Source organism: Pogona vitticeps, chromosome 1 (genome assembly GCF_051106095.1).
Source record: "Pogona vitticeps strain Pit_001003342236 chromosome 1, PviZW2.1, whole genome shotgun sequence".
Lineage (NCBI taxonomy): Eukaryota > Metazoa > Chordata > Lepidosauria > Squamata > Agamidae > Pogona > Pogona vitticeps.
In genome coordinates, this window is record NC_135783.1 from 161,473,123 (window position 1) to 161,492,954 (window position 19,832).

The following is a 19,832-nucleotide window of genomic DNA, read 5'->3' on the forward strand; positions in this document are numbered from 1 at the left end:
ATGTATGGAAGTGAGAGCTGGACTATAAAGTAAGCTGACTGCCGAAGAATTGACGCTTTTGAATTGTGGTGTTGGAGAAGGCTCTTGAGAGTCCCCTGGACTGCAAGGAGAACTAACCTATCCGTTCTGAAGGAAATCAATCCTGAGTGCTCACTGGAAGGACAGATCCTGAAGCTGAGGCTCCAATACTTTGGCCATCTCATGAGAAGAGAAGACTCCCTGGAAAAGCCCCTGATGTTGGGAAAGTGTGAGGGCAAGAGGGGAAGGGGATGACAGAGGATGAGATGGTTGGACAATGTCATGGAAGCTACCAGAATGAATTTGACACAACTCTGGGAGGCAGTGGAAGACAGGAGGGCCTGGTGTGCTCTGGTCCATGGGGTCACGAAGAGTCGGACATGACTAAATGACTAAACAATGATTTAATCTTCATGGTTTATACTCATACCATTTAGTCTTGGCTATGGAATTACTGTTTCTGTTAATAGTATTTATCTCATACAAATTTATGGAAGAGACCGGCTCAGTTTTGATATTACTTGTTTATGCAAGAGAAGAGGAAACTAGGAGCAATTCGAACCAGTGTGGTGTAGTGGACAAAGTGTTAGACCAGCTCTTAGGGGTCCTGAGTTCAGGTTCCTGCCCAGCCATGGAAAATAACTAGGGGATAGCAAGGTCCCTGAACATCTTGCATACCTCAGGAACCCTGTCTGGGTCTCTGGCATCTAACAACTATGAGGAGCAATGGATGACTAAACAGCTGTACTCAGAAGGCATAGCCCACCATTTCAGAACTGCTAACTGTTTCCTGAATGTAGATGTTTGAAGTAATTTTTGTGATGGGGGAAGCAAATGAAGAAACAAGCAAGCCATGGATATTAAGATTTCTAGATCCTTTCATTCCTAAGCTCTCTGACCATATATAGCTTATGCTCTCATCCTGTCTGCTGTTGCAGAGGAATAGAATAGCAGACATACAGGCAAGCACAGAGGGAGGCATTGTGTCCCGCTGATCTCACACCTAAAAGATGTAACAGCATGAAGAACTCAGTCAGGGCAGCTCTACACCTTAGACATCAAACACAACTACTGCAGACACACCAGTGGTATACCAGCATTTTCCAAAGCCAACTCATAAAGTATACCTGACAGCTATGCATCTGCAAAACATTCAGGTACGCATTATTAGGAAGCCTAATTCATCTGAGTCTTTCAGGTGTGTTTACATACAAGTGTTTTAAAGGTGCCCAGCTATACTCTTGTTTTAATTCAGATCATATAAATTTCTCAGCTGTCATTCACCCTTTACACATTTGCCATGGAAAAAAAATACTGGCTTAAAGTTTGGTGATTTGACCCTTCCTCCCTGCCACAATTTTAAGGGGAAAGTTCCATTTTGTAAAAAAAAATATGTAAAAGCAGTATGGCATTTAGAAGGACAAGGTGCTTCTCTCCGTTTGCAGACATTAGACAATTCTGTTGCTTCAAATAAAGTCCCTCCTCTATGGGAAAGACTTCACATCTTTGCTCCACTCCATTTTCTTCTCTTTTAGCTTCAGCTTTTTTGCCGGTTTGCCAGAGGAGCTTTAGATAGCCAGCCAGTGCAATCTAGAACTAAATAAACATAAAACACTCTTCTGAAAAATTTGGGAACTCTTTCATGGTCATTTTGTATTTATGAAATAAGTAAAATTTATCATATTCTGGAGCTGTTCAGTCTTGTTTCTCTGATAAATGGAACAGCAAATGAAAAACAGCTGTGTTTGAGGCCTAGTTGTTACTGAGCTGTTAAAATTGCACGATTGAACATTTCTTCATTAAAAAAAAAATTAAGTCTCCCATTTATTATTTATTTATTAGTTACCTATTAGCCTACATGTCTAAAGAGACACTTTGTCTCTGCCAATTCAGTTTTTGTGTGCAGAGAATATTCTTGTGTGGAGAAACAGCCATGCTGGGAAACTGCCTGGACATAGACCTACTACCATGGTGAGAATGAAGACTAGCTCTCACTGAAGGATTGAAATCATTGGGGAAATTTACCAGCGAAAAAAGTCTCTCCCCTCCCCCTCAAAAAAAGAAGAAGAGGTTTTTAGAATTGCATTGGAATGTGTTATTGTTTCTGCTCCTTTTTCTCTCCCCTTAAATTTCAAGGCAAGCCTTAAAAATTTAAAATGACGATGTACAAATCTTATTAGCCAAGCCTGTATTTGGCCTGATGCTTTCAGTTTGATATGATGTGACCCGAATTTCTGCCCTAATGTAACTCTCTCATCCTAGAGTTCCCATGGGCAGCAGAGCTTAACGCTTTGAATATGAGAAAAGAGTTTCTAGCTTTGGAGAAGGGAAGAAAAGCACAACAGTGTGATTGAAAAAGCTTGATGTGTGGTGCAGGGTTTATTCCTGCATTCTCAAATAACACTGAACATGGGAGCAACATCTGAAGGGAGGACGGCTCCGTTCCCCACCTATCAGATATCTAAAAAGAAATCCAGTAGATTAAAAGCAGCAAGTGCGAGATATAAAGAGCGATCTCCATTCCAGTAAAGGACTTTTCACTTTATCAAAAACCTTTGTATTTTTTTTTTCTTTCCTCATCCGGGTCCCAAGTCAATGCTTATAAGCAGGACAACTTGGTGTATGGAAGAGATTCAATATGGTCTTCCTTCAGAGGTAGGTATTCAGAACCAGCTCTACCTCTGTGTAATATGGGGTGACCTGCCTGAGGCAGCAGATTGCAAGGTATTATTAAAGGTCAACAAATTGTCAGTCATTTGACTTCATATGCTACAAATGGATGGTCTGGGAATTCATGCAATTTTCCCACTCACCCAATTTTTGTTATTCTTCCATCTCCTTCTGTTGTATAACTTGAAAACACAGTCACAGGTCATCTAATATAACAACTTTCAGTTTTTCTGCTTTTGAGTCCTTTCCCACAGGAATATATTTCATCTTCTGGGCCTCAGCCCTCATCTACATTAACCAACTGCATGGCTCAGAGTATATCTAAATACTCCAGCCAATTTGGTCAGTGCATAGATGGGTGATCCCTTGTAGTGTATATTTCTTTGGAAACAAATGGAAAATAGAACAACATGGAGCTGGATTCGGGTTAAGTTTTCATTTGTTCCACAATGTATCCAGAGAGGAATGAACTGGCATAAACTGGGATCTTTCACATCCTATTGTTCTATTTGGTGTCACCAAGAGATGCAAAGAAAGGACTCACTTGTCTGGAGGAACAGCAACAGGAGCTGAATCATGGGAGCAAAGGTAGACACACTAGTAGCCTGACAGAGAAACAACCATTCTTTGTTGCTGCCATATTGTTTCCCCCTGAATGTGCCTTGGTGAACACCATTTTAAGAGAGAATGTCATTTCTAGCCAAATGGCTGGAACTTCACTTTTTCAACAGAATGCCCTCAAAGAGAAGTATCCAGATACTGCAGTGGAGCAGAGTGGAGAAAAGACACCCAAAGATGAGTACCGAAATGAAACAAAAGTTGGTAATGAAAATGAATGAAATCATTCTGCTGGAATAGCTCGCCTTCTCCTATTGCATAGGAATCTTGTGTGCACTATTCTGAGATCCATGAGAGATAAATGAACTCATTTTCATTGAGAAAGCACTGGTGAGAGTTTTTGATCTGCTTTTTATCCAAATCCATCTGGTTTTCACTATTTTCATTATACCAAAATAGCTTGAATGTGTATATTACTTCTTTTTTCAATCATCATCATCACCTTGGAACTGCAGAGCTGGAAGGGACCCTATGGACTATCAAGTCCAATCTCTGTCAGGGAGGCACAGTGGGGAATCAGACACCCAAATTCTGACCCCACAGCCAGATACTTAAATCACTGAGCTATCTGCCCTATGTTTATTGTTCTTGAAGTGAACATGCTTTCATAGCTGTTATGCACTACTGGATAAACTGGATTTTCAGCATTATCTTCTGACTTTTTTCCCCTTCTGTCTCTTAGTCAGATACAGGTAAAGGTAAAGGTTCCCCTTGACAATTTGTTCAGTCTTGTCTGACTCTAGGGGGTGGTGTTCATCTCCATTTTCAACCCATAGAGCTAGAGTTTGTCCGAAGACAATCTTCCGTGGTCACGTGGCCAGCGCACTAGACACAGAACGCCGTTACCTTCCCACTGTGGTGGTACCTATTTATCTACTTGCATATTTTGGATTTTGCATGCTTTCGAACTGCTAGGTTGGTGGGAGCTGGGACAAGTGATAGGGGCTCACTCCGTTGTGTGCATTCGATCTTATGACTGCAGGTCTTCTGACCTTGCAGCACAGAGGCTTCTGCGGTTTAACCCGCAGCGCCACCACGTCCCTTTGATGGCCAGAGACAAGAAATCCTTAAATTATGTAATTTTCAAGTTACCAATATTTTTAAAATACACACTTTCTCGTCCTCTTATTTATGCAGGTTGATTGTTATATTCCTCTTCTTCTTGGTCTTCCAATATTCTGTCTAAAACGACCTTTATTTGGCCACTATTACATCATGTCCGTGTCTGGCCATAAGAAGTTCCATACACCTCCCTTTTTGAACTGGCTGCCTTTCTTTTGTTGTGATTTGGTTTTCAAAATTCATCTGTATTTTTGGCTGTACACTTACACTACAATAGTCTCATTGACCTTTTGTTGTTTGATTCCTGTTTGTAATCTTCCAAAGCCCTGCATTCTTCTGATCATTAGACTAAAGATTTAATCTGATTTTACACACTTCCATCCATTTTTTTCTGTTTTGCATCTTATGCTTCCAGATATTCTAATAAATGTTATTGTTATGTATTTACATCACCATGCATATCACAGCCCAACTATATTAATTGAATAGGAAATATTGTGCCCTTACTTTCCTCTGTTACTCAGGTTTTGTTATTTAGATTCAGGAGTTTGTTTAACTGGAGTGAGCTTTAATTTGACTAGACTAATCCATTCTCCTCCCCAATATTTAATAGATGCCTTGAGATACATCTATTTCCCTGGCTTCCTACAATTCAGCAAGGTTGTATACTAACGACTTTCTCATGGTATAGCTTTTTCTATTTTTAGGTGCTTAAGAAACAGGAATAGTAACACATAAAACAACATGGACCCCACATTTTCTGCAAAATGTAGTTTCAAAGCCATTGATCTAGTATTCCCCATGCCTTTAGGAAGGGTACCCTACACTTACAATTCTCAACTGTATACCTCTCCAGTCTTTCTTTGCTACATCTTGGTGAAGAATATTACAGATCTCCTTTTTCTATTGCCATCCTCATCTTTTATTCCTTTTCTAACTATTAACCTAAATATGAAAGGGATGCAGAAAAATAGAGCTTTATCATTTGGACCATTTTCCACAGAATACAGGAACCCCTAAGAATGCAGAATCTGAGCACCCCTGCTCCAAGCTGTTGATGTCCATCTCTATCCACTTTTTCTCCTAAGTGTCTTTTTTTTACTCTTCCTCTTAATACAAAACATCTCTTCTTCACTCTTTCTAACTTATCAATATCCTTCTAAAAGGGAACCAAAATGCCAAATCATATCAGAGATATCAAACAAGAATATTGTGCAACTCCTGGCTTTGTTCTCCTAAAAGATGGGGATGGCAAAAAAAAGGGTGCTTTTTTTACATACGGAAAGTCTTTCCAAGTTTTCTCTCTAATCTTCCATATGCTTTGTGTTGTGTTTTTTTTTAAGTCAAGTTGTGCTGTACAATGATGGCAGTCCTAACATCAGTGCAATTTGGTGTGTCCACCTTATTTTCTTCAGCTGAGAGTTGGATAATAGCTGTTATTCTGAAATTTGGGCCTCTTTCATTGATGTAAGAAGAAAATGCCTTATTCCGAATCAGGTCATTGGTTCATCAAGACCAGTAACTTCTACTTAACACCTGACAATAGTTCTCCTGAGTCTCATGCAGGGATCTTTCTCAACATTACTTGGAGATGGCAGAGATTCCCTCTGTGATCTTTTTGTACACAACACCTATGTTCTGCCACTAAACAGCTGCCCTTCCCCAATATCAAAGGTCCCTGGAAGAAGAAGGTTTTAGGGAATTGTATTACCATGTCTTAGCCAAGGCATTCTTCCTTCCTAATTAGGAAAGTTGATTGCAAGCATGTATCAAATGTCTTAAGCCGAGTAAATCCACTAGCAGTATCATATTGAGAAATTAGCACAGTTGTAAGTTTGTAAGTGTTCAACCCCATCCAAGAGCCCACTGCTTGAAATTCCTTGGTGTGTTTGTTTGACATCTGGGAAAGAACAAGCTAAAATTGTAGAGAATGAAGAGGGGTTACCACGAAAAAGGAAGCTGATGGAACATTACCTAAATTGTCTAACAGGCCCACCACCGCTCTACCCACTTAGTTGCGCTGTCTCCCTAGACAACTATTACAGCCTCCCTATCATCGGTAACATGCTGCTATAGGGAACACCCAATTCCCACTAATGCCTTTTGTTTTACTTGAAAAGGGCCTTTGATATTTCTATGCCATCAGTCAGCATCCAGCTCATTTTTTTAACCTCCTCCCTCTGGACGCATGGGATATTAATATGATCCCTGTAACAAGCAGCAGAAGAAATGAAACATCTAGGTAAATACTGCAAATGAGATTAAAACTCTTAGCTTTCTGATCTAACCCTGTGACACAGAGTTTCTAGCAAATTAAACCAAATGTACAAGTATTTAATGACTAATCCTTTTAAGTATTTTAATGCCCAAATGAAGAATTCTAACTGGGAGAGGGAAAGCATATGTGGTTTCCGTTAGAGCTTGCCTGCAGGCGTCGGATTGAACAGATTGCCTCTCTCTTTCTCCCTCTCTCTCTTAATTAATATTTTACTTCTTTTGTTTTTTCGCGGGCAGCGCCACGTGGTTGTCTGGTCCTGAACGGACAGCTCCCTGTCGAAGCGGCCGGGAAGCCCAGCGACCTGGCTGCAGCCGGGCCATGAGGTTGCCGAAAGCCGCCGCGTTTAGGAGGGAGGAGGAGATCCGGGCATGGCAGAGTTGGATGCGGAGGGAGGGGGCTAGGGTTTGGAACTGGCTAACTAGCAGGCTGCTCCTGTTATGGAAAATAAAAGAACGTGATGCCAAGCAGCCTTGAGGCAGCCTTTTGCTTTTCTACTCATCCCCCAACCCCCACCCCACACCGTTTATTGCAAACCCCCAGCCCAACTCAGAGGCTGTTTGAAGACGATAAAAGACGGCAACTTTCAGGTTTAGGGGAAAGGTCCTGCAGGAAAACTCGTGTTACTGCAGTGATTTCAAGGCTGCCTGCTCCAGAATGAACAGGTTAAAAGGCAGAGCCAGGGTAGGAATGGAGTGGGGAGGGAAGATTAATTTTGCAAAAATGACATTGTATTTCTCAGCCTAACACTAGCAATAACAAGGAGTTGGGCCTCCAACTCCTGGCACACCACAACCTAAACAGGAAGCTCTGGCAAAGAATTTGAAGGAAGAGAGGGAGAAAATATAATCTCTCTAATTTAGTTATGGGCCCATTGTTTGTCTCAGACTAATAGGGCAACTGCTAGAATATCACAACATCCAAAATTGAAAATCCAATTTATCAGGATCAAGTTTAAATGCACACATCAATGCAAGATTTTGATATCTATGGAACTTATCATCAGTCTAAATCTGTGGTTCTCAATGTAACTCAAAGGAAATCCCAGGTTTGGGAATCAAAGGGCCACACAGGTATACTATGGTTAAGAAGAATTTAGACCTAGAATGGTGGCATTAGAGTGTGACAAGATCTAGTATGTTATTGATCAATATTTATGAAATCATTAGCCCAGTTATAGCTGCAACAGTACTACTAGCAATAATGGCACAGGTATGGACAGAAACACACATCTCTGACCTGAGGACATTGGGCAGCTGTTTGAAGAACATTCAGTGCTCTTCAATGAAATATAGATTACAATTTTGGCTTGGCTGAAGTGATGATAGATATTGTGATGTCTTGGTGCCCTGAAATATAATATTAAGAATGTTTGTGGAATTATTTTGATTTATATGAGGAAACATGGATCTAAAATTTGTAATGTACCCTTCATTCTGTTAAGGCCATATTTCTAAACACTCTTACTTTGAGGTATTCCATCTATAAAGGAAATATACATGGTTCTCTGTATAGATGCAGGAGAAAATGAAGTTTTGAGTAAGCTAAAATTAGTTATCAGGAAACTCAAGGACAGTGCAAAGTTATATGGTAGCACTGCAAATTCCCTACTTCTGTGTATTAGGAATGAAAACTAAAAATACATTCAGAGCAGTGTCCCAAATAGTGTTCTGAAACAGTCCTTTTCTTCAGTCTGGCAGTGATGGTAGACTGGCTCAGAAACTCTTTTGTGTGACTGTTGTGTGCAAACAGCAGTAAGTTTTCTTCTCTAGTACAGATGCATTCATCTGTGATGAAGGAAAAAAGAGGGGCTTATGCTGCTGAACATTTCAAAAGGGCCAGTTTCTTGGAAGAAGCTTAAAGCATAGACACACTAACTGGTGAAGGAATCGAGCCATCCTCCCTCCCATGCTTCAACATTCCCAATTGCCACCCCAAAAAAAGCTTACTACATATGTTCCTATAAGAAAATATCTTGTGGAATGCTCATCTGTTCATAACATCTAGGATATTTGCTAGCCCTGCCTTGACAGCAAAACCAGATTTTGCTCTTGGTAAATTATGAAATGAACCCCAAAGCGTGCTGGTCTTTGACTGTAATAAAGTTTTTAAAATGACTCCCAAAGAATGGAACCCATGTGCTTAAACCCATTTGCTTGTCCTCTGTGTGAATAGGCATGATCTTCCTGCCTGCCTGCAGTATTTTGGCTTTGACTCAGGCCAGGAGCCCAAGGTGGGCAGTAGGATTTAAGCTCGGATTACTGCAGTTTCAGCATTGAATCCATAGTCTGTACTGTCAGCAGACCTCTTGTCAATCTCTGTTGTCTGTCTTCAAAAGGTCATCAACCGCCCATCCTTTCCCTCTGTTTAAAGAGGAGAGGTGACACTTAGGGGAAGGGGAAGACATTTATTCCAGAATCAAGCCTTGCTGGGGAAAATAAAAATAAAAGAGCCACAGTACCCCTCTCAGTTTGCTGAAGACGTGGGCTTTTTTTAATTGTTAATTTTTAAATGATAATTCTGGGGGGGGGGAACATGATTTTATTCATGAGCTGTTATGATCAATGGGGAAATTAAAATATGTTTTAAAAACATAAATACGCATTCCCCTGGCGGACTCTCCTGCCTCTGAAGTAGTTGGCATCAGTCTGGGGAATGCAGCATATGCATTTTAATAGCAAAAAGGCATGAATTCTGTATCAGCTGAGGAAAAACATACGCAGTGGTTCCTTTGCAACCATCCTGAATTCTTGGGTCAATAAAAGCCTCATGTTTCAAATCCATGAATAAATATGTGTTCAAATTTTTACAAAAAACACCTTAATCATAAAAACCGATTTATTCAATCTGCTCATACTCCTGAGGAAAAAAACACACTGGCTTAAAAATATTAATATATAAGATTGCACTTAAATGTGATGGGTGTTCCCTGGTAAAATATAGATTTAGAAGGAAATAACAAAAATTAAGTCAAACCACTTATTTATATATCTTATGGTGGAAGTCCAAAATATTGGATTTTCAAGTGTGTTGACATTCAAGTGTGTTGACATTCAACTGTGAATTCTGAAAATGGTAAACAAATGCTGTTGCTTTGTTGCTGCTACACCTCAGTCATTTGTTTCTCCACTTGTTGAGCATATTCTGGTGGACCTCAATCACCTCACTGAAGTGATGTCAACTGATATAACAAGAACGAAAAAGAGGAGTCTTAAGGAACCTTTGCTATTAACAGGGTTTATGTTTTTACCTTGAGTTTTCACAGATTATAACCCACTTCAGAAGCAAAGGTGAGTTTCTACACAAAATTCATGGATTTCCACTTCAAACTTCTAAATATGGTACCTTATAGCTGAAGATGTGGATTATTGTTCATGAAAGTTCGTGTTAAAATAAATCTGTTACATTTAAAGATGCCACAAAAGCCTTCTTCCTGATTTTTTGTCGTAACAATATAACACACATGACTACGTAATTTAAAAAAGATGTGTTACTGTAGTTCTGAATTTATGGACATTTACAAAATTCACTTAAATTCACCAGCAGTTAGGTTTAAATTGGAATTTTCACCAAATGTTTATTTCTGTGAAGTGAAGAAGTACAAGGATGAGCTATGAATTCAATGCCAGCCTTAATTTGCAAAGAATCTGTTTAAAATCAATGCCACAGTCTTAATGTGATTTAAACATACCATGGTGCTGTGTGTTTAATTAGAGAAGGAGGCATGCTTGCTATTACTGGTGGTGCATAAATATATGAGCACTGTAGATGATCTTCAATAATCTAAAGAACCTGACACTGTATTATTTATTGAAATGTCTGCATCAATTATGGATGATCCTAATATAAGGTACATCTTTAATACATCACAGTCTACAGATGTTTTCATTCTCAACTACCAGAGAGAAGTTTAATGATTGGATACTGCCTCAAATATTGAAATGCATCTTGAAAACAGTGTCAGCCTTGACTTTATGATGGAACAAAAGCTCATCATCTGGTCTAATATTTTCTCAGTCTGTATTAACTTGATGCAGTAAGTATATCAGGATATACTTGATAACTTGGAATAATTTTCATAGTTTTTTCCCAATGGCAGTGACTTAATTTTCATCTTTAAACAGTGGGTCCTTCCTTCCTTCCTTGGCATTAGAATGCCATGAAACACAAATTTTTAGATCAAGTCACTCCACCCAAAATTGAAGGCATTTCTGGATGGAAGGTTTTGTGACTTCAAAAACAAGCAATTATGTCAACACCTACAAGTCAACCTTCCTGAAGTTCAATACCAGCCCTTTCAGATTATGTCTTTTATCATAATTGGACAGCTATAGTAGGAGTGCAGACTGCCATCTTTACAAAAAGGGAGTGTATTATGAGTTCTTAGCAAAGTTTCCAATTTTTCTCAAGATGCCTGCTCTATTCATTTTCCACATCTCTTCAGTACATGCCTGCTAAATTGGGGACATGAGAAGGCACAATTCATTAATTCATTATGTTTATGAATTATTTTGCACTGCTAAGCAGTCTTCAAGCGAGTTACAGAATAAAATATACAGAGCAATGTAGACTGTTCCACATTCAAGAAAATATAAATAAATATAATATAGTATCAATATGATAAGATTCAGCCTGTGTGGCCTTGGGCAGGCTGCTCAGTCCAGGGTTCCCCCAGAAGAAGTGAATAGTAAACCACTTCTGTGTGTTCTCTATCTAGGCAATCCTGGAAAGAGTCCCCGTAAGTTGGAATCAACTTGATGGCCCACAATACATACACAATTATCAATATGATAAAGCAACAGATCACTTAAAAGCCATAAAATATTTTTAAAGCTAGGCAAATAGTGCCTGTATTTAACTCCACCCCAAACCGGATGTGTAGTATTCAGATATGTGGGGAAATAAATATTTGCAGTGGCCACACTGGTGCCAAGAAAACTTCAAAGAAAGTATTGCAGATATCAAGGGACAACCACCAAAAAAGAAGAAAAGAAAAGAAAAATGTCCTGCCCCAAACTACCAGCACTCCAGCTTCTCTTGGAAGAACAGACAGATATGGGTCTCAGAAAACTAAGTCAGTAGGCTCATACGTATTGGGAGAGACTGCCCTTCAGTATTGGAGTCTCTTTGAACTTTGAGCACCCTAATGCCATCTAGCCATAAAAAGGTGGATTTTAAAAACATCCAGTTAATTATTGGATCTTGATTTGAAATACAAAATGAATAGGGGGTATTTGTCAATTTTCAAACTAATCCGAAGCAAGGAAGCCTGAGGCAGCATTTGAATTGAATCAGAGCTCTCCAAAAGACTGAATATTGCTTCAGGGGTCTAAAAAACTGAATTAAGAAAAATGCTCATGGTGGGGGGGGGGGAAGTCTGAAGCTGAAGGATATTGACCTCTTAAGCAAGAATAGAGCCCATGCTCTCCTGGAAACTTCAGTCCTGGAGCCCTTGGGAAGCAGGAAGCCCCAAACAGAAGGAAAGTGATGGTTCATACACCAATGAAAAACCAAAGATTTCCTGTAAACCCCGGTTACAGAGCTTAGGGGAAGGAATTTGAGACTGGCAACCATTTTATGAGTGAAGCGTGTTAGAAACTATAGAGAAACATTATGCTGCTTTGATTTTCAAGAGATAAGGTGAGGGTGCATTAGAAATTTCTTCTCTTCTTTAGACAGTTGCAGATCTCAGGTCAATGAATTGAGTGCACACATATGTGAAATTGTTTGGAATTTGAGTGAACTAGGTCACAGTAGCATTAAGAATAGGACCTAAGCTACTTAAGTTGCATAGTTCCTGGTGAGGAAGGAAGGAAGGAAGGAAGGAAGGAAGGAAGGAAGGAAGGAAGGAAGGAAGGAAGGAAGGAAGGAAGGAAGGAAGGAAGGAAGGAAGGAAGGAAGGAAGGAAGGAAGGAAGGAAGGAAGGAAGGAAGGAAGGAAGGAAGGAAGGAAGGAAGGAAGGAAGGAAGGAAGGGAGTCATAGCTTAGCCTGCACAGTGTGTGCCAAGCAGTAGTTGATGGCACTGAGTTTTTACTCTTCATCCCAGAGCAAAGCCATTTCTCCCAGTTTTCATGCCTTTTTGCTATATGAACAAATATGTACAAATATTTTAAAATATTTAGATGAAAATCAAATCAGACAACAAATCAGCTTGAAGTGAAGAATGTTCAAGAATAAGGAAAATTATAAACTTTTAAATTTAACCTTGGGAGTTACTTAATGTGTTGAAGGTGCTGGGTCATATTTGAGTCCATTGCCATTTTTCACACCCTGCAGCATCACAAAATATTTGGCACTTAGAATACTAGACATCCACAGATTTCAGAGGACATTTTAAACCACACATTGTGTGTATGTGTGTGTGTGTGTGTGTGTGTGTGTGTGTGTGTGTGTGTGTGTGTGTGTATGTGTGTGTGTGTGTGTGTGTGTGTGTGTGTTATAAACAGAAAGAGTGTGGAGACCAGTACAACAACTGTGAGCCTGGTCAACCCATGACTGAACTAACATCCCACAGCAAGTAGAACTGCTTTCTTCTCTACTATGAGTAAACCTCCCATGAAAGATCTTTGAAAAGTTTCAAAAGACACAGAATTTGGCCTAATGAAATGCTAGAGGGGATTGCGTTGGTAGAAAATCTTCCCAGAAACCATGCGAAAGACAGAGGCATAAAGACCAACATGTCATTTGGTTCCACAGAGGAACCCATGTAGGGGGCTGCTGAATGAACCAATTCTGTACCATTAAGCATTAAGCACTATTGATGATGCTGATTACTGGAAAATACCTTAAATAAAAAAGCAATAGACAACATTAACTCAATGTGTAACTCAGAAAATAAGAGTTCCTCATCATTAGCAGGAACAAACAAGATAGCAGAGGAAAGTGATGAAGAAATATGTACGAAAGAGATGCTTCTTTATTTTCCCAAGACACATGTCCTTTGAAATCTATCTATCTGTCTATTGAAGATCTGTTAATTAATATCCAGAAGCAGGATTTCGCTGTGCTTTCGATGATTGGACAACTTCTATCTCAAGATGTCTGGAGCAAATATCGTATAAACACACTAACCAGTTCTGGCCACCTTAAATTATTAATACTATTAAGTATCTTGTTGTCTGTCTGTTTTAAGATTACCGAAAAATTACAGGAGACATTACACTTAGTTATCTGCTGCAGTTCTTCACCAGTGTATTAGCAGAGTTTAATAGCTGGCAAGTACATAGTTTCTGACTACTATGTTGCCTCTGGTGCTCTGTGTTTCATACAAGATGAATTTGTTCCATATGCACTATCAGTGTACACAAATGCACTTCCAACATTTGTAAGTCTATCTATTGTCATATGAAGTGCCACTACTGGTGATCCTTCACATATGAAATATAGAGTCAAATAAATACCTGGACATTTCCCACATATGTGTTTTTTTCCCCTTTTAAGGCAAGATATTTTCACGGGGTGATAAATTACATTTGCATGTGTAAATGGGCAATCACTGATTTAGCACCATTGGCAGTATATTCAAAGGAATGAATGCTTCCTCATGAGGTTATTCCATCCTGCTGTGCCTAATCCGATCACAAAGGAGCCATATGATATTGCTGGATCTCTGAGGCAGCCATAGCATGGACCTTCTGCATGATGATAACAAATGAAATCAGGCAGCTGAAGAGGGATGCTGATTCCTTCCTGTACTAAGAACTATGGATATTTGTAGTGGGAATGGACACCAAATATACCCATTCCAAAGGAATGTATAAGGTAATGGCACTGCCTGCTGTTAGGTAGAAGTTATAGGTAGAAACTGGAAGAAATGATCTGCTTCTCCTGCCTCAACTGGAGGAAGCCACCTGGTTCAAATCAGAAGACCCTTACACTGTATTGTACAAGACTTTTCCCCCATCAGCACCATATTCCTTTTTCCTTGGCGAAGAGGTTGCCACCACCTGTCAAGGATAGCTAAGACAGTATCATCAACATGGATGGTATCAAATTGCTTTGAAAACTCTTGTTCTTTTCCTTAAGAACTGGATAGCGTACAGACAGACCTTGTTTCTCTAAGGAAATTGGTAATAGATGGTGCTGTAGGTGAGGGGGATGTGGGTCCACACTTGTGCCCCCCCCCTGTAAAGTATTGGAAGGAGCACTCTTGGGGCAGGATAATGAGGTGTGGCAGTGACCTAGGAAATCCAGGTTCAAGTATTCACTGAATGAACTGTGAAGGTCCCTCACTAGGTGATCTTGGGATCATCATCACTGCCTCAGGCTGACCTCTTCACAGGATTGTTGTGAAGAAGAGAGTCAAGTACTCAGTCCTTAGCTCATTGAACAAAAGGACAATATCGATTTCAAGGAAGTAAAGAAATTGAGGTCTCTCCCCAGAGCCTCACCCCCCCCCCGAAATTTCAAGCTACACAAATCTCTCATCTGGAGCAAAGCAATCAGGGAGAAGCACAAGAAAGCTTCCCCCTGTCCCAAGCTCATGGAGGGTCATTGCAGAAATATTGTTATGGTTCTGTGAAGGGATAGCTTTGACTTGGCCCATTTGTGCAGAAGAAAGCCCCTCCTGCCATGCAGGCTTTCCCATTCTCCTTCCACTCTTTCCCATTCACCTTATTTTTGTAGTTCCCCAAGAGTTTTTGGTACATTAAACAAAGTGATCCTCTAGGCAATGCCAAGGAAGGGAGGGAGGGACTGGTCTAGGTTTCTTTCAGGTAACAAGACCTTTTTGCCTTCCTGTGCCCCCCCCCCCCCAGGGCTGACATTGCCGTGACACGTAAAAGCCACTCGCTCCATTTTTACTTTGGTTCTCAAAACATCAGGAGAGCGACGGAGGAAAGAAGGGAGTCTTCTCTCGCCAAGTCCAGGACGGTTTCCCCGAGTTTCCCTTGGATTCCTCTCTGGCTTTGGGGCCAAACGAAGACAAAAGGAACATGTCAACATAAGGAGCCGTGGAAATTTGAAATAGCCGCACTTTTACTGAATGCCAGTCATTGAGGTCTCCCTCTGTAGTCACAAAGTCACGGGTGGGATAGTCCTAAAGGAAAGCAAGCCCCTCCGCTGCCTTAAAACTTTGGCAGTACTGATTTTGGGGAGCAATCGAATAAATTGTTCCACGGATTTGACCAACTTTGCCGAATTTGGAATTGGAGGGGCGAGGATCATACTTTTTAAGATGACCAGAGATGATCTGGGCGGGGGATGGGAGAGAGATACAATCGGATACGGACCGGAGTCCGTCACCTGTCCCTAACTAGCAAAAGCCCAGAGTTCAGACAGCAACGATTCCCGTGGTTGTTTCGGACCATGGTTTGCCATCCTGTTCTTATTCAACGGAAGTGGAGGGGGAGGGACGGGGCTGGTGGCTGGCCAGTCTCCGCTGCGGGAAGGCAAGAGTTAAATGCCCCTCTGGAGAAGTCGGCGTTTTGGGCGAGGAAGTTGCTTCCACAGCGCTTGCCTTTCGGGTTGTAGAGAAGTGAAAACAGCAGAACAGACTAAAATGGGGAAAGGAAGAGTAAAATCTCGCACACGTCCTCTCCTTTGGGCCTTTTATTTTAACAGGCCGGGAAAGGACAGCAGGCCTTTTCCCCGTTTCCCTTCCCCAACAACTGTCTCGAACCTGAGCGAAACGAATGTGAAAAGCCACCCTGCACCAGACGGGCAGAAGAAACGGCCCGTCGAGATTCGTCCCGGGACGTTGACTCACTCGGGCTGCAGCTGGGCTGAAGTTCAGCCTTTTCCGCCCCTGATTAATACATGATTTCGATGGCTCTTAATTCTTCACACTCTCATCCTTCATACACTTACTCCACATCTAAGTATGCCGAGTTCGTTATCAATAAGAGCCGCACTTGAACAAAGCAAATTTTGCGCAGGCGTTTGCCTGATTTTGAAAAGCCGACTTCACTTGAAACCTACATTTTTAAGAAACTGGGTTCAAAGCTGCGATCATCTACTCCGTTGAAATCAGTGGGATCTATTTTCCGGTGGAGGGAGGGGAAAACTCACCCTGGAAGGTGTTCTAGAGCTATATGTAGAAGCGCTTTATTTGAGAAAACAAAAGGGCATTTAGAACCGAGTCGCTGCCCTGAACTAACAGCGTTTATATTCGCCTGGATTGCGGATCGGCTTTCCCGTGGCTTGGAGTTCAGCGACGGTTGCCTTCTTTGGGACCGTCGACACGTCTTGTTTCCTTTCGTTTTTAAACTTTCCGGCTTCCCAGGCGGGCACGAGGTGCCCCGGCCAAGGAGAAGGCCACTCCAAAGGGGCGGGGAAGGGGGGGCATCGGCCAAAATAAGGTCCTCCTGAGGCGCTACAATAGCGTGCTCGCAGGCGCCAAGGGCGTGGCGCATCCGCGTCCTGATTATTCACAGAGACGGGTGGCTCTTCCCGTCTGGTGGGCGAGTCGGAGCTTTAAAAGAGGAGGTGGATGCGAGCGGTGTCACTGTGAATTTCTGAAGGTGCCTCCGCTGGGGGAGGGCCGGAGGAGCTCGGAAAGGGGGGTCGAGGTCCACCAGCGCCCGGCTCCTCAGCGCTCGCAGGCAACCGGCACCACCGGTTTGCTGGCCAATGACTGTTCCATAGTTAACGGTCTTGCCTGCTGGAGAATGTAAGGCTCCGTTTCTTGATTGCACCCCCCTTTTTTTTTTTTTTGCCCCCTGCCTTCCTGGCCGTGAAGGAGTTTTAGAAATGCCCTCTGCCCGCCTTGGATAATCACCCTTTTCCCTTTCAGACAATGCATCTCGATTCGAGTCGTGTGCCTTTGTCCGTTTGTATAAAGACAAGCGCGTTGAATGACAGCGCCGGTTAGCCTGCATGAGCGGGTACGAGTCCACCCCACCCCACCCTACCCCATTCACCCCCCCCCCAAAACCTGGACTTCGAAAAGCGCCCACACGGCTGCTCGCCCGCGGCTTGTGATTAAGACACCTTCGCGCTTGAAACGCTGAAAAGCCGGCCGAATTAAATGGCAATTAAAAGCGAGTTCCACCCGCTTCTGGCTCGGCCAGCCTTGTGGTTCCCCGCTCGCCATCCGCCCAGACCCGAGAACCGCCGGCGGCGGCAATGGCAACGCCGTTTGGCGGCCAGCCTTCCTTCCGAGGCTTCACGGGGGGCAACCGTGCCGGAACCGGAGCATCCCCTTGCCCCCCGAGAGCGCCAGGCCGGCAACGGGGCTCCCAGTCTCTCCCCCTTTCAGCACCGATCCGCGCTCGGAGACGAAACCCCGGGATGGTCCCACCTGAAACGAGTCCATGCGTCGGACAAAATAAATCGAAATAAATGGCCCTGCCGATAGACTGTCGCAATGGGATGGGGAAACCGTTAAAGAATTTCTCACTTTCACTCTTACATATTACCAACGTTCAGTTTTATTTGCTATATACTCATCATCAGCGTGTGCCTATGCGTGTGGGTGTACTCGCCATATCCTGTCGCCAAGTCTGAGTACAATATCCAAAGCATTTCAGAGACGTTGTAAGTCTCATATAAATTATTTCTTTGAAATGCTCTTTTAAAACCCCCGGTGATTTCATCCAGGTTGCCCCTTAATAAAAGGTTAATCCGTGAGTCAGCACTTAATTTTTATTGCGTTATTTTGAAGAAATCTAAAGAGTTGGTGTAATTCTGAAGAGGGAATCCAGCCACCTACACAGCCCAAGCCCTCTGTTTTGGTCAGTTCTGGGAAACAATCCCCCCCCCACAAAAAAATTAACGTCAGAAAAAAAGAGGGAAAACTTACCTATTGAAAAGGAGAGTTGCAATTAATCTAGATTGTATTGTGCCTTAGATCTAGTTCTCCCCAATAATCTGTGTTTAAAAAAGGCCCCTTTCGAAGAGATCAGGTTCCACATTAGGGCGAGCAAGGGGGAAAAAAAGCTTTCTAAAAGAGTGAAGGGGAAAATGTATAAAAACGTTGAAAGAACCTGCAGTTCCTTATTAGGCGAAGATACAATATTTATTCCTTGTCTCCTGGGATGAAGCTGCTCTATCTATTGTCCTCCCAGTTCTCAGTGCTGATGCTTAATTTTCAAAACTTCTATATTACCAAGGGACCTACGACATCAGCCAAAGAAATACCCAGCAAGTACAAAATCTGATCCGGGGAGCTGCTTTTGTGCAGAGGGAAAAATTGTTCCTACAGGTTTTTAAAAGGCTGTACGGTGGAAAAAAGCTGGAGATCTGTATCGACATACTGCCGAGCCTTCCTTTGGGTTTAGACAGAAACATTCTCCGTTCCTATATATGTATATATTTTTTCACATTTGAGGGAAACCGGGAAACGACTACTTTTTTATTATTTTTAAAAATTATTGTCGGTTTGATGTTCGGGTTGGTTCTTTTATTTCCTTTTAAATTTGGAGACGGAATTTAATCCTGAGCCTCTTTCGGAGAACCCAAAATGTCAACTACCTTTCCAGGACTCGTCCACGATGCGGAGGTATTTTTGTGTGTGTGTGTGTGTGTGCCTGTGTGTGTGCCTCTGTGTGTGTGTGTGTGTGTGCTTATGCGTGTGTGTGCTTGTGTGTGTGTATGTATGTGTGTTCGAGAGAGAGAGAGAGAGAGAGAGAAAGGGTATGTGTATGGTCGAGTGTTTCTCTGTGTGGTTGTTTCCAATTTTTGTTAATCCACATTGGACCGTTACATTTAATTATAATCCGGCTTCAGAGAGAGAACCTCCAGAAGTAAAAGGCGAAAATTCGTTATGACATCTGTCGCCGGGAAAGAGGCGAACCCACAGCCGCATTCAAACGGCGGCCGGAACGGAAACAGGCTAATCGCCCGAATAATATCATGAAATGGAAGGGGGCGAATATTACTAATAATAGGGAAAGAGCGAGCGAACGATGGGGATCTGGGGGCCAAGCTACTCTCGACTCCCACTCATTGTTGAACCGAGCGCTTTTCCCGAGGAGGGTTCGAGGCGTGTAGGGAGCCCAAAGACACGCCGCCGAGAGACGCCGAGCCTGTGGCCGAAAGAGAGCAGCGGAGTTTTTAGGTTCCGAGGAGGAGGAGGAGGAGCAGGATGGGACCAGCCCTTCTGCCTTTACTACCAATATGGAGTTTAACCGCGCTTGTGTTGAGTGACTTCGGGTGCTTCCGCGACAAACAGCCCGACAGCGATCAGACTGAAGTAGCAGGTTTATTTCCAGATTGTGTGGATTACTCGCTTTCATTTGTAGGGTTTCT

General features: G+C 42.2%; 1 protein-coding gene across 3 annotated transcripts in view; it reads left to right on the forward strand.

Moving 5' to 3' along the window:
• The first annotated feature begins 18,373 nt into the window (after positions 1-18,373).
• Positions 18,374-19,832, forward strand: part of TFAP2D (transcription factor AP-2 delta) — a 53,363-nt gene continuing 51,904 nt past the window's right edge. Inside the window, exon 1 of one of the 3 annotated variants that reach the window (XM_020790622.3) lies at positions 18,374-19,083. In XM_020790622.3, coding sequence (XP_020646281.1) covers positions 19,045-19,083 — 39 coding nt within the window. In that variant the 5' untranslated portion in view covers positions 18,374-19,044. Of the gene's footprint in view, positions 19,084-19,209; positions 19,822-19,832 lie in introns of those variants that run through there. The other 2 variants (XM_073004099.2, XM_073004093.2) reach the window with 2 other exon arrangements.